The 12,563-nt window shown below is 45.3% G+C and overlaps 1 protein-coding gene across 1 annotated transcript; it reads right to left on the bottom strand.

The window, feature by feature from the left end:
• Positions 1–1,429: 1,429 nt before the first annotated feature.
• On the bottom strand, positions 1,430–12,283 carry LOC109700110 (cystatin-9-like). Its single transcript, XM_020185154.2, has 3 exons — positions 4,127–12,283; positions 2,571–2,687; positions 1,430–1,722 (listed from the first exon to the last, which is right to left on the bottom strand). Exons 1-3 carry the CDS (start codon positions 4,364–4,366, stop codon positions 1,633–1,635), a joined length of 447 nt encoding a protein of 148 aa, XP_020040743.2. The 5' UTR covers positions 4,367–12,283; the 3' UTR covers positions 1,430–1,632.
• Positions 12,284–12,563: the final 280 nt, after the last annotated feature.

The raw sequence follows: 12,563 nt of genomic DNA, 5'->3' as shown, positions 1-12,563 counted from the left end.
GGTGCCTACCTCATGGCTACACTCCATATCTATGAGTCTGACTCTCTGGTTCTTCACTACACAGATTCCCGAAGGAGGGTAATTGAGCAGCTGGACAACTCCAGGAGCATGTACTAATGGAAAGAAGAGGAATCTCCTCAAAGGAACAGGACCCTCAGTGTTAGACCCACTTTCTGAAAGGCCAGGGCATGCAAGAATGAAGACACTGGATTACTGTGTGACCCACCAGTGCCCTGCACATTGTGGACATGTCTGTCTCTGAGTGCAGAAAACTGCCAAAGACCCACAGGAGTAATCAGAGTAAGGCAGGCACTGGTATGCCTAACCGTGAAACAGAACCTTAGAGGCCTGTATGTGGGCTCCAAGAGAAAAGAATCTCTTGGCCCCTGGGTTCAAGAGAAAATGATCTGTTTGCTTAGGAAATTTAGTCAGGACATCACAGAAGTCTGAATCCCATGAAAACTTCTCTTGGGAGCCATGCTGGATTCCAGAAGACACAGTGAGAAAAGCAGTCAGAGAAGGGCGGAGATCACTGTTGTCTGTCATCCATGGGTCACACTAGGAGCCAAGGGGGGTGGTTGTCCTGGGGAAGCTCTGAGAACCCATGGGGGAGTCACATCTGAATCAGATGCCCTGGAGATGGGGAGACTGGGTCATCCCTGCCTTCATCCTGATGATGGAGCATGGCCCTTAGCCTTGACTTTTCCACACCTGCACAGTGCACCTGCTCTGCTGATGGAGATGCACTTGCTCAGAGAAAGCATGGGCTGAGATGGGAATGTTACAAGAGACTGGTGGGAGCTGGCAACAGGTGGGAAATCAGGCAGGAGCCCCAGGTGTACCCAGAGGGTTCTGGTGTCAGGAGTTGGCAACTGTGTCCCAGGCCAGCCCAGTCCCCTGCCTGGTACATCACTAACGTCTTTATGGACCACAGTCACTCTTGATGACATATGGTTGCAACTGCCTTCAACATAGGAGGTCAGGCTTAGGGATATGGGAGGGACACCCTGTGGAGCTTCACAAATACCACACAGTTCCTCTTTACATTTTTACAGAAAACACATACTGAACCCTGGTCTAATGCACTTGGGCACAGTGTTATAAGCTGCTGGAAACAGTGCATCTCACACTTTAGTGTGCATGAGTCCCTGATGATTGTTAAAAATTCCACAGGGGTTTTGAGGATATATATATATATATATATATATATATTTGGCCTTCACTGGGCTCATCTGGCACATGTGGTACCCAGAGAGGTAACAGTTATTTTTACCTCTGGCCTGTGGTGCACCTGAACGGTGTCACTTGGAGCAGCTCAGGAGGCCCAAGGAGGAAGAAGGTCTGTTCCCAGAAAGCTCATCAGACTACAATACTGAGAGTAAGTCCCTCAGTCTCTTTGCCTTCCCTCCACAAGCACAGCACAGAAAGCTTCTTAAAATGCTCATTTTTAATAATGATTCTGTGTAATGAACTTGGACAAGGAAGAATTTTAAGCCCAGGTACAAACCCAAACACTTGGGAAATAGCGAACAAGCAGGAAGGAAGCAGCTCTGCTGCTGTGGAGCCCTGAGGGAGCACCTGTGTCCATAGAGGAAGGAGCAGCCTTTGGCCAGGTCTTCAGGTGGACCCGAATCAGGGGACCCCCTTGGAGCAGGTCCGGTACAGGAGTTTGAACTTTGTATCCCAGGGCTGGGTGCTGACTATGAAGGAGCAGGTGATGGTCTGGGGGAAAATTGCAGAAAGGACAGTGGGTGAGAGAAATTCAAGAATCCATGGCTCACCATGTGAGCACAGTGCCTACTTCAACCTTGCCCATTCCTGGGGTCAGGAACCTGGGGACATAGTTCTGGCCCTCAGGTATGATTCCTAGCCATACCCCTGAACTGTTTCAGACATTCAATGTGAGTCATGCTCCTTCGTGAACCCAGTACACCTGTGTGTGCCACTCACCCTGGCCACAGCCCTTCAGGGGGAATTTGGAGGCAGTTCTGGTAGAATTCTTGCATCTGGGAGCAGCAAGAGCACTTTGTTCTGGTTTGCTGCTCTCAGATTTATACAAGAGTTATGCCATTAGTTTATCCTAGAAAGAGGTCAGATGACACATTGTCCCTGTTGAGAATCACAAAGTGGGTGGGGACCTCTCCTCAGCATCTTCCCCTCAGTCTCTACAGAAATTAGGGGGTACCGAGATTGGCCCACTGAGGATAATGTGTCGGACCCCCACCAGGCTCCTCCTGATGGTGGGAGTGGATGGAGATGAAGACCAGACCAGGAATGTTCTCTACTATGGCCCAGGACACCAGGAGCAGGGGGATACAAGAAGTCTGAAGGCAATGGGGACCAGGGATCTGGAAGGTGCAATGGTGTGAGTCAGCAGAAGTGGGAAAACCCCCAGGTTGGCCAAGGCTCTGTAAGTGGAGTCTGGGCTGCCTGCTGAAACAGGGGAGCCTGGTGGAGTGTGGTGGAGCCTGCCTTGGAGCCCTCTTCAGGTCCAGAAGCATGGCTTTATCAGCTGCCCCCATGCAATACCCACAGCTATGAGAAAGAAGGAGGCTGGCCTCTTGCCTTACATTGTTCAGTGCTGGGCCATCTTGAAAGGGGCAGTTATCAATGTCTTCATCATGTTTTCCACAAGTAGTTTTGCGCAGCTTCAGTTTCATGGAAAACACCATATCGTGGTAATCAAGCTGTACAAACAGAGGTGAAAGTGGATGCCTTTTGGATGCTCTTTAGTAATTGGGTACTGGTACTCAGTGTAGGGAAAGACCCAGACTTTGTCTTTCCTGTAGGAGCTCCCCAGTGGACTGATGAAAGCCAAGGGGATCCTCTCCAGTTAGGAGACCAAAGAGCAAGTGGCCCCATAGAGGCTGAGGGGAGACACAGGCTGATATATGTGCTATTAGTATGTCACCCATCTCTAGCCCTCTAAGTCCCAGTGTAGCCCAGCTTTGCTCTCAGCAGGTATCTGTGTGAACCCACAGCTGTAATCCCAGAGGACACATGCCATATGCTGGGAGGGTGATGGCTGACTGCATTTTTGCTGGATAACCTCAACCCTGAAGTGGGGTCTCATCTATGTCGTGTTGACAATGCTTTCACCTGAGTTACAGCAAGAAAATCACCATCAGTACCATCACTTATACACAGACACCCAGGAATGGAGCAGCACAGCCAACATTTACACATCTATACCTACTGCACAGTGTACTCTGTACTCTGCAGTTTTCTTCCACTTCTTCTCACTCACTTCTACTTCATTCCTTCCATATTCTCCCATCCCTTTGCCCCCAAATCACCAACTATTTCTAGCAGTTGTTAGAAACCCCTCAGGTAAGGCCCCAGACTGAGAGAATGTGAGAAGGACCAGGCAGAAGGCAACACACGAGCTCAAAATGGTCACAGCTCTGTGAGGAGTTGGGTTCCTCTGCCCTTATAAGGGTTTTTTTGTGCTGAAGGAGAACAACAGCTGCCCTCAACCAAGAGCAGAAGTGCATCATTGGGACTTGAACACTGTTCCTGAGGACATTCTGTAGGAATTCCAGTAAAGGGAAATATTTTAGGATTAAGGTGATGGTCTGTGGAAAAGACCATCAGTGCACTAAGGGGGATCACCCAGGAATCCAGAGCAGGTGAGAACAGGAAAAGAGGCACATAGTCTGACAGATCTTGGGACTGAACGTGGGGTCAATTGATCATTGAATCCTCACTGTCCCCCTCCCTTCTCTCTCTCTCTGCTTTCTTTCACATCTCTTTTCATATTATGTCTTTGAAATACTTCTCAATTTGTTGCTATTGCTATAGGCATACACTGTTGGCTCTTTGGTTTATCCACTGGCTCTATTTCCTTTGTTGTCCTCATTTTGAAGTTATTTGTCAGGTAAACAACTGAAAATCATGAAGATGGAGTAATATATACAGTACTTAGCAGACAAATTGACTCCATTTAAAAATATTTTGGCTTAAATCCTTCATAAAAAACTGAAACTGAGTAGATTACATTGTATTTGAATGGAATATGGACTATGTCTGATGAACCAAAACCCCATGCCAAGAACCCACTCACCCAAGGACCCTCATGGAGGAGCTGGTGCAGGAAGACAGGACAGGAGAGGATGCAGGCACTCACCTCTTCCCTGGAGGAATTCAGGATGTGATCCAGTCTGTAGGCATATTTATCTTTGCTCTGCTCATTGAATGTGTGCAAGGCAAACTCCACTGTGGCAGGGAAATAAAGAGCCAGGCTATTTTCCTCATTCCCCTCCTTTCCAATTTGGAAATGCCAGGCTGGAATAAGCAGGAGCTGGAAGCCCAAGAGAAGCAGCAGAGTGGCCCATGACAGAGCCTTCCTCCCAGGCAGACACAACATGGTGCCGGCTCTGGATACCTCCTCCCTTTGCCCTTCCCAGCCTGGGTCTCTTAGGAGTCTACTGGGCACAGCTCCAGCCCCTAATCATCTCCTGAGCCATAGACTCCTCCCTGTGGGCCTCCCCTCTGCCATAACTTCCTCTCCATTCAACATATGGTGCCACCTCCTCCAGTCAGGAGGGTCTAATTCAGTTGCTGTCTAAGATGGTGGGACAAGGCCCAGGCAGGATGAGTTGAGGATGATGAGTAAGGGGAGAGGAGATCCCTGGACAGATCTCAGACACACCTGCCCCTGGAATGAGAAGGTGGAAGGAGGATACAAGTTCTAGACATGCTAGTGGGAGACAAGAGGGACAGACAAAAAGGATGAGAGGATGTGAGCATTGCGGGTGAGGAGAAGGCGTAGCTGCTTCAGGCTCATGGGACATGCTCAGATTCTGCCTGAGAATCATGGCCTGAGATCTGAGGGTCAGGTAGAAGGTGAGTGCTTCTCCTGCTCCACTGGCAGAGCAGCTGGTAATATAGAAAAAGACAAGAGGAGCTGGTAGTGGATTCAGCAAGCCTAAAATGGCTTTGGCAAAGCCCAGAAGGGGCATATGTCCCCTACTGGGGGGAATTGGGGATAGAGACAAAGGCTGGGGATAGAAATAACTCCATACATTCAGCACTAGGTCGCTTTCTTCTGAGCACAGTTAGACACAGATGCAGCCCATGTGGTCTGACCACAAAGGAGGACATCCATGAGGCCCAGGACACAGCCATGAGCTTGTACACACTGTCTTTTCCTACACCAGCAGGGCCAAGGGAGCATCCAAGGGAGAGTTGAGGTGCAGACAGGAAGGTAAGGACAGGATTCGAACCTCAGCAGTGCTGCTGCAGCTCAAGCCCCCACCCTCTCACTGACTCTCTCAGTCCTGTGCCATGAATGACAATGCTATTTCCTGGTCCAGGCCACTGATCCTTGGCACCCCTCCAGCAACTGATGAACTTGCCTTCATTCTTCTAGAACCATCGGGAGCAAGGGGGCTCCTTGTCTTTGGAGATTTAGGGCCAGCCCAGCTCTGCCACCAGCTGATCCTGGACTTTCTTTCACCCTGCTTTAGTCTTCAGCTTCAGTGAAGACTACATTTGTGGGGTGGCCCACAAATGGACTTAGTGTACTCCCTACCTCCCTACATTGCCCTGATAGAATGATAGGACACGTGGTACCTAGGAAGTTGTATTCTTAGGTTGGGAATTCCCTAGCAGTGGCAACTCCTTTCCTTATCTCTGCTACAGGTATATTTGGAACTTGCATGATAATCCTTTAAACCTGGGGAAAGAGTGAAGGCAGGATTTGAAGCTGCCACCAGAAGTGACAGCAAAGTGCAAAATCTAGAAACTATTCTCCCCACCGGAATTAGCAAATGCACTTGTGGGTCAGCCCAGGGAGGGGAACGCAGATAGGCAAATCAAAACAGCTTTGTTTAGCAGCTGAGATGTGAGGGTTTATTTCTTACTGCAGCATCATCGACCCTCCTCTGACTATTAGAGAAATATCACCTGATGTTATACCTTGGATCTGCTCAGGGACCTCAGGCTGTGAGATCGGAGTGTAGACACAGAATTGGAATCCAATTGGGGCAGCGCTTTTTGCCTCCCTAGGACTATCTTGGAGAGATTCAGGGGAGCATAGTTTATCCCACTCTGTGGGCCCTAAAGTCCAGGAGGCCCCTTCTTGACTCAGGGTTCAAATTTAATGCTTAATATTGCCAAAGTACTAATTGCATTTCTCTGAATGCACTCAATACAAAGGGAGGGACGACGGGGACCAACACCCCCCATATACTTTCCACAACTTAAGACCTAACATCTGATCCACGAGCAACTGCTCATTTAAATTTTGCCATTGTGTCAGGATGCCATCCACCTTTAATATTGTTACCGTCCTTTTCATAGTTTATAATCAATACCTATGCCCACAGCCAATGCCAGCCCCAGATGTTGCATATGCACAGCTCTCTCCCCAGTTCCCAAGTACTCTAGTTCAGCTGGACCCTGCTGTCTCTCTCAGGCAACTCTGAGGTCTCCTGGAACTTCATCTACTTAGGTTGTTTTTAAGCCTCTAATATCTAATTTGGGGATAATGCATTACACAGAAATTGATAATGTATGGGTAGACCCAGGTGCTGTGGTTCACACCTGTAATCCCAAATGCTTGGGAGGTGGAGATCAGGAAGATCACAGTTCAAGGTCAGCCTGGGAAAAAAGTTAGCAAGACTCCATCTCAACAAACAAGCCAGGAGTGGTGTTTGTGTGCTCCTGTAATCCTGGCTATGTGGGAGGCATAGGCAGTAGGATCACGGTCAAAGGCCAGCCCTTAGGCTAAAAGTGTGAGAGTCTATCTAAAAAATAACTTAAAGCAAAAAGGGCTGTAGACATGGCTCAAGTGTTAGAGCACCTAACTAACAAGCTCAAGACCTGAGTACAAACCCCAGTATGGCTGAAAAAGGAAAAAAAGTATAGAATGTATGTCTAGATTTTAATATATAAGCCCTAATTATTTATTTCTATGTAACACATTATTCCAAAACCTATATACATATATATACATATGTATGGCCTATATCATACCCAGAGTCTCCAGCTGGGTGCACTCTAAGGGGTTTTGACTGTCAGATATTGTCAACTATGACCCAAGGGCTATTTCCAGGCCACTGCCTGCTGTGTAAATAAGGTTTATTATAACACTATCATTCTTATTTCTTTCTGCATTGCCTCTGGCTGCTTTCATGATACACAGATAGCGTTGAGTTATTGGAAAGAGAGCATATGGTCCCCAAACAATACAACAGTTAGTTTCTGGTCCCCTCTATGACCTAAAAATTGTGCGCCAAACCCTGGCATAAGAAATTCAGTCAAAGTCTTGGTAGCAACTGGTATATCAGAGAATGTCAGTTGTTCATAGCACAGTACATACATCTCCTGGTGACACACGGCTCCTTTTCTGTGTCTCACTGTCCTCCAGCATACTAATATAAGATTTGGGATCCCTTGACTCTCTTACTTTGCTAAATAGAGGTTCTCCATTGTTCAAAAAAAAGAACTGAAATATCAGTTTGTTCTTTCTTTTCTAACACCACAGCAGTTGTATTCTTTCTGTGATAAGAAAACAAAATGGTCAAAATTAGCAAATTTTTTCCAACCATTTTATCCCCCAATGGACAATGAGTCTGGTTGGTAGACAGCAGGAAAGACAGAGACTTAAGTCCTGAGGTCTAGCCTGACATGCCCCAGCCAGTCTCATGGTTATTCAGCCTTGTTCATCCTGGTTCTGTACACATGAACCTGTGTTCACTGCTCACCATTAAAAAAAGCCAGTGACTTGAGCACAGGTGGATGGGGTAGGAGAAAGACTAGGAAAGCTACAAATCACAGAAGATAGAGGCTGTCGTCTACAGAGACCATCTTGCCTTGTGGTTGCTGGGGCAAGGCTTGAACAGGGCATTGTGGAAAAGCACAGCAGGTACTCAGCCACCAGGGTACTACAAATCTCGTGTCTGACCCATGTGCTGCTGTTGTTTGCAGGTCACTGGCTGTCCTGGGTTCTATAATCTAAAGAAAAGTTACTAATTAGAAAGTCTTTGACTTCTGTCTTTTTCGTTCCTTTTCCCAGGAACTTTTAATTCTGTAGTTAATTGTTAGGACACAAAAGGCATGTTTTCCCCTAGTAGGGGAACAGAACAAAAGGTTATTTTTCCCTGGAGGAAGGGGGAGATAGAGAAAAGCAACTTTCCCTGGAGGAAGGGGGAGGAAACTGCAAGCACCTCCTGGACAAGATAGTGAAATGTAACTTTTCATACAGTTTTAACTCTTTAGGTGGCTTAGTTAGAAGTGTCATCCACAGCAAAGCCAGTGGGAAACCAACAACATATATTACTCACCTGCATGACCTCCAAAATTAATGACTTAAAAATCATCTAAAAGCACATGGAGCAGCAGGGTTTACTTAGATCCGGTAACAGTTTCTCCTGACCTGGCACTGTGGCTTTTGCAGTGCTCACAATTCTGTATCTACGGACACAGCAATTTTACACAAAACTAAGAACAACATCTAGACCCGATTTTAAGAGTATTTGAGGGCCAGGTGCAGTGACTTGTGCCTATAATCCAAGCTGCTCAAGAGGTGGAGATCCAGAGGGTCTCAGTTCAAGGTCAGCCCAGGGAAAAAAATTAGTGAGGCGCCATTTCAACAAAACAAGTCAGAGTAATGTGAGTACTGAAATCCCAGCTACACAGGAGACCATTGGTAGGGTGATCAAGGTCTGAGGCCAGCCCATGCAAAAAATACAAGAGCCTATTTGAAAAATAACCTAAAGCAAAAAGGGCTGGGGATGAGGCTCAATTTGTAGAGCCCTTGGCACGCAAGCACAAGACCTTGAGTTCAAACCCCAGAATCCTTTCCCATGAAAAACAGTATTTGAAAGAACACTGGTCTGCATGGGAGCCTGGGGGGGCATTTTTTTTCTCAGTGAAATGGGGTAGGGTCTCTTCTCTGCCCCCATGGTCCTTTTAGTTAGCCCAGACCACATTGCAGTGGAGGTCTAGAATAAGACACAGATGGCATTAGTTAGTTAACTTTAAATCCCCCAAAGTAATTGATCTTAAAAGTAAATAATTTTTATTGATAAAAGAATGTTCATTAAACATTACAAGACAGGTGAAAATGCAACGGTGAAAGCAATGTGTTTGGCTGAAAAGAAGACAGTGCAACGCTTGATAGGATGACTCCAGATTTGCAGAAACATTCAGGTGAACTTAGAGCTCAGGGAAAATGAATGAGTACCACAGAAGACAGACTGGAAACACTGGACACCATTTGCTGTGGCAAGAGGAACACCTGAACGTCACAATATGAATGGAAAGCAGTTCAGGCCTATGTCCTTCCTCTGTGCAAGGGTCCCCTTCACAGACATCTGGGGGTAGACATGGTGGTTATGGCTCTGTTCTCACAGGCCCTGAGGAATGAGCTTTATGGTCAGAGTTCCCCCTACAGGGGATTGTGGGCAATGCCACTGTGACTCAAAGGAGCAGTAGGTGTTTCTGCACAGCAATATGTAGAACCCCGGGCTGCTTTCATGGCCAGACCAATGAGGACACAAAATCCAGATTCTGTAAAAAAACAGCAGGAATATCACCTTTCTTTTCCCTGGAACCACCTGGAAGCCAAGACTGGTGGGTAAACATTCTCAGAGGTGAATTCCCAGAGTCTAGGTCCCTTGGTCTCTTGCTGTAACCTACTGTGGTATCTATGGGGCTAGCCATAGAAACAGGAATGGTGATTAGGGTACAGCAGTGTAAAAGAGGTAAGAACCTGGAGAGGCTACAGACAGCAGCTTAAAGATTCCAGTCCCAGGGAAAGGAGACTGAATCTAGAAGACCTTCTCCACCCTTATCCCACACCCTGTGCCTCACCATGGCAGAGGCAGTGACCAGGAGAGGGTGCCATTGTATCTACCATTGCCTTATAGCAGGGCCATATTAAAGGAGGTGCCTTCAGGAATCTGGCTAGAGTACCGAAGCTAAGAGCAACACAGAAGTGAAGCCTGAGAGCAGCCCTTTGCCCTCTGCTTGACCCTCAGACCTCAAGCCATGATCCTCAGGCAGGGTCTTAGCATGTGCCATGAGTCTGTAGCAGGTGTGCCTTCCCCTCACCCGTAATGCTCACTGTTGCTTCTCATCCTTTCTGTCTGTCCCTCCTGACTTTATTGTCTCTCACTATCACCTCTTGAACTAGTGTCTCTTTGCAGCATCTCATTCTAGGGCATTCTAATGAAGGCTTCTCTTCCCCACTGAGGCATCAGGGAGCAGGTGTCTCAGTAGTATGGCTTGGATCACACCCGAGGTCCAGAGTTATGTCCCCAGGCTCCTGTCCCCAAGAATGGGCAAGGTTTAGGTAGGCACTGTGCTCACAGGGTGAGCCACAGGGTTTCTAAGTGTCTCTCACTAACCATCCTTACTTTGCAAATTAATTTCCAGTTTTTAAACTCAGTCTGTAGTTTTCAACTACAGCAGCAGAAAACATACTAAGACATCTGCTCAACAGCATCTCTGAGCATCAACTTCAAGAGAGAAAAGGGGAATAGACTTCAGTGTGGCATTGCAAGCTTCCTCCTTCCTTGGAAATGTGAGTTCTCACCTACCTCTGCACCTTCCTAGCTCCTAGTCCCTCAGCCTTAGTGTCTGGATTATTCACAAGGTGATGACAGTCTTTCCTTGGTTATCATCAGTTGGTTACAGAAGAAATCAAATCAGGCAGAAGAAGAAAATAACAAATCCTTTGCTGTTGATTTCTAGTTTTATTCCATTGTAGTTTGATAGAATACAGGGTGTTATTTTGATTTTCTTATATTTGTTAAGACTTGCATTAGAAAGTGCTCAAATACATGAAGAAATAAGGGAGAAATCAATAAGTTCTTAGAAGCTAATGAAAATAAAAGCACAACTCACCAGAACCTTTGGGATACAGCAAAGGCAGTGTTAAGAAGAAAGTTTATACCTATAAGCACCTACATCAAACAGAGAGAGCTCAAATAAACAACTTAATGATTTATCTCCAGCTCTTTGAAAAACAAGAGCAAGCCAAACTTTTTATCAGTGGCAGAAAGAAATAAGAAAGATAGAGCAGAAATTAATTAAATTGAGACAAAAAAAAACCAATACAAAGAATCAATGAAACAAGAAAAGAAAATTGCAGACCAATTTCTTTGATGAACACAGAAGCAAAAATTCTCAATAAAATACTTGCAAACCAAATTCAACAATATGTTGAGAAGATCATATACCATGGTCAAGTGGGCTTCATTCCAGGGATGCATGGATGGTTCAACATATGCAAATTAACAAATGCAATATAGCACATAAACAGAATCAAGGACAAAAATCATGTGATCATCTCAATAGATGCAGAAGAGGCCTTTGACAAAATTCAACATCCTTTCATGATAAAAGCTCTGCAGAAACTAGGAATAGAAGCAGCATATCTCAACATAATAGTGGCTACTTATGACAAACCTACAGCCAATTCAGAACTAAATGGAGGAAAGCTGAAAGCATTTCCTTTAAAATTAGGAATGAAACAAGGATATTTACTCTTCTCCATTCATATTCAATATAGTACTTATAGACTGTTGGTAGGAATGATATTAGCCCAGCCACTAAGGAAATCAGTATGGAGATTCATTAAATAGCTAAAAATAGACCTACCTTGTGACTCTGTTATACCACTCTAGGACATACATCCAAAGAAGTGTAAGTCAGCATACAAGAGGGATACCGACACATTCATGTTCACAGCACACTATTCATAACAGTCATGTTATGCAATCAGCCTTGGTGCCCAAAAACCAGTGAATTGATGAAGAAAATGTGGTATATATACACAACGAAATACTACTTAGCCATAAAGAAGAAGGAAATTATGCTGTTTGCAGGAAAATGCATGGAACTAGAAATCACACTGAGTTCAAAAGGCCAAATATCATGTGTTTTTGCTTATATGTGAAATCTATGTCTATAATGATAAAAATAAGAATAGTAATGAGACTTGAATGCAAAAGGGACAATGTGGGGGGATCATTGGGAGGGAGGAAGGGAAATTGAGAAGGTGGGGGGGGTGAAGAGGATTAAAATACATTATTTATATATGTATAGAGATAGAATAAAGAAACCTACCAAATATTGTTTTCAAAAAGGAGTGAAGAGGAAGGGGGTTAAGAGAATATAATAGAGGGGTAACTTGCTCAAAATATATTGTATGCATATATGGAAGTTTTACGTGAAACCCCTTTGTATTATTAATGAATAGTAAATTTCAAACAAAAATGCTGATTGAAAATGTAAAAACTTGTTTGTGAGTGAATATTGGCCTAATTTTAAAGCATTCTAAACATTGAAAACAACTGCAGGTTGATTATATGTAGTTCAAGTCAAGTGTGGTCTACAAATGTTGAAACAAGACTCATTGCCCACCTCCCTATCCTTCACTGAGGAGCCAGTGCATGACGGCAGGGCACCCACTTGCTTCCTCCAGGATTCAGGGATATGCAGCACCCTGTAAATATGCTTGTCTTTGCTATGCTGGTTGAATGTGTACAAAGCAAACTCTACTGTGGTGGGCAATTCAGGATCACTAAATTGATGGAGGTAATTGCTCATGT

This window comes from Castor canadensis, chromosome 5, assembly GCF_047511655.1.
Source record: "Castor canadensis chromosome 5, mCasCan1.hap1v2, whole genome shotgun sequence".
NCBI lineage: Eukaryota > Metazoa > Chordata > Mammalia > Rodentia > Castoridae > Castor > Castor canadensis.
The sequence above is the reverse complement of the archived record's forward strand: the minus strand, read 5'-3'. Positions and strand labels throughout refer to the sequence as shown.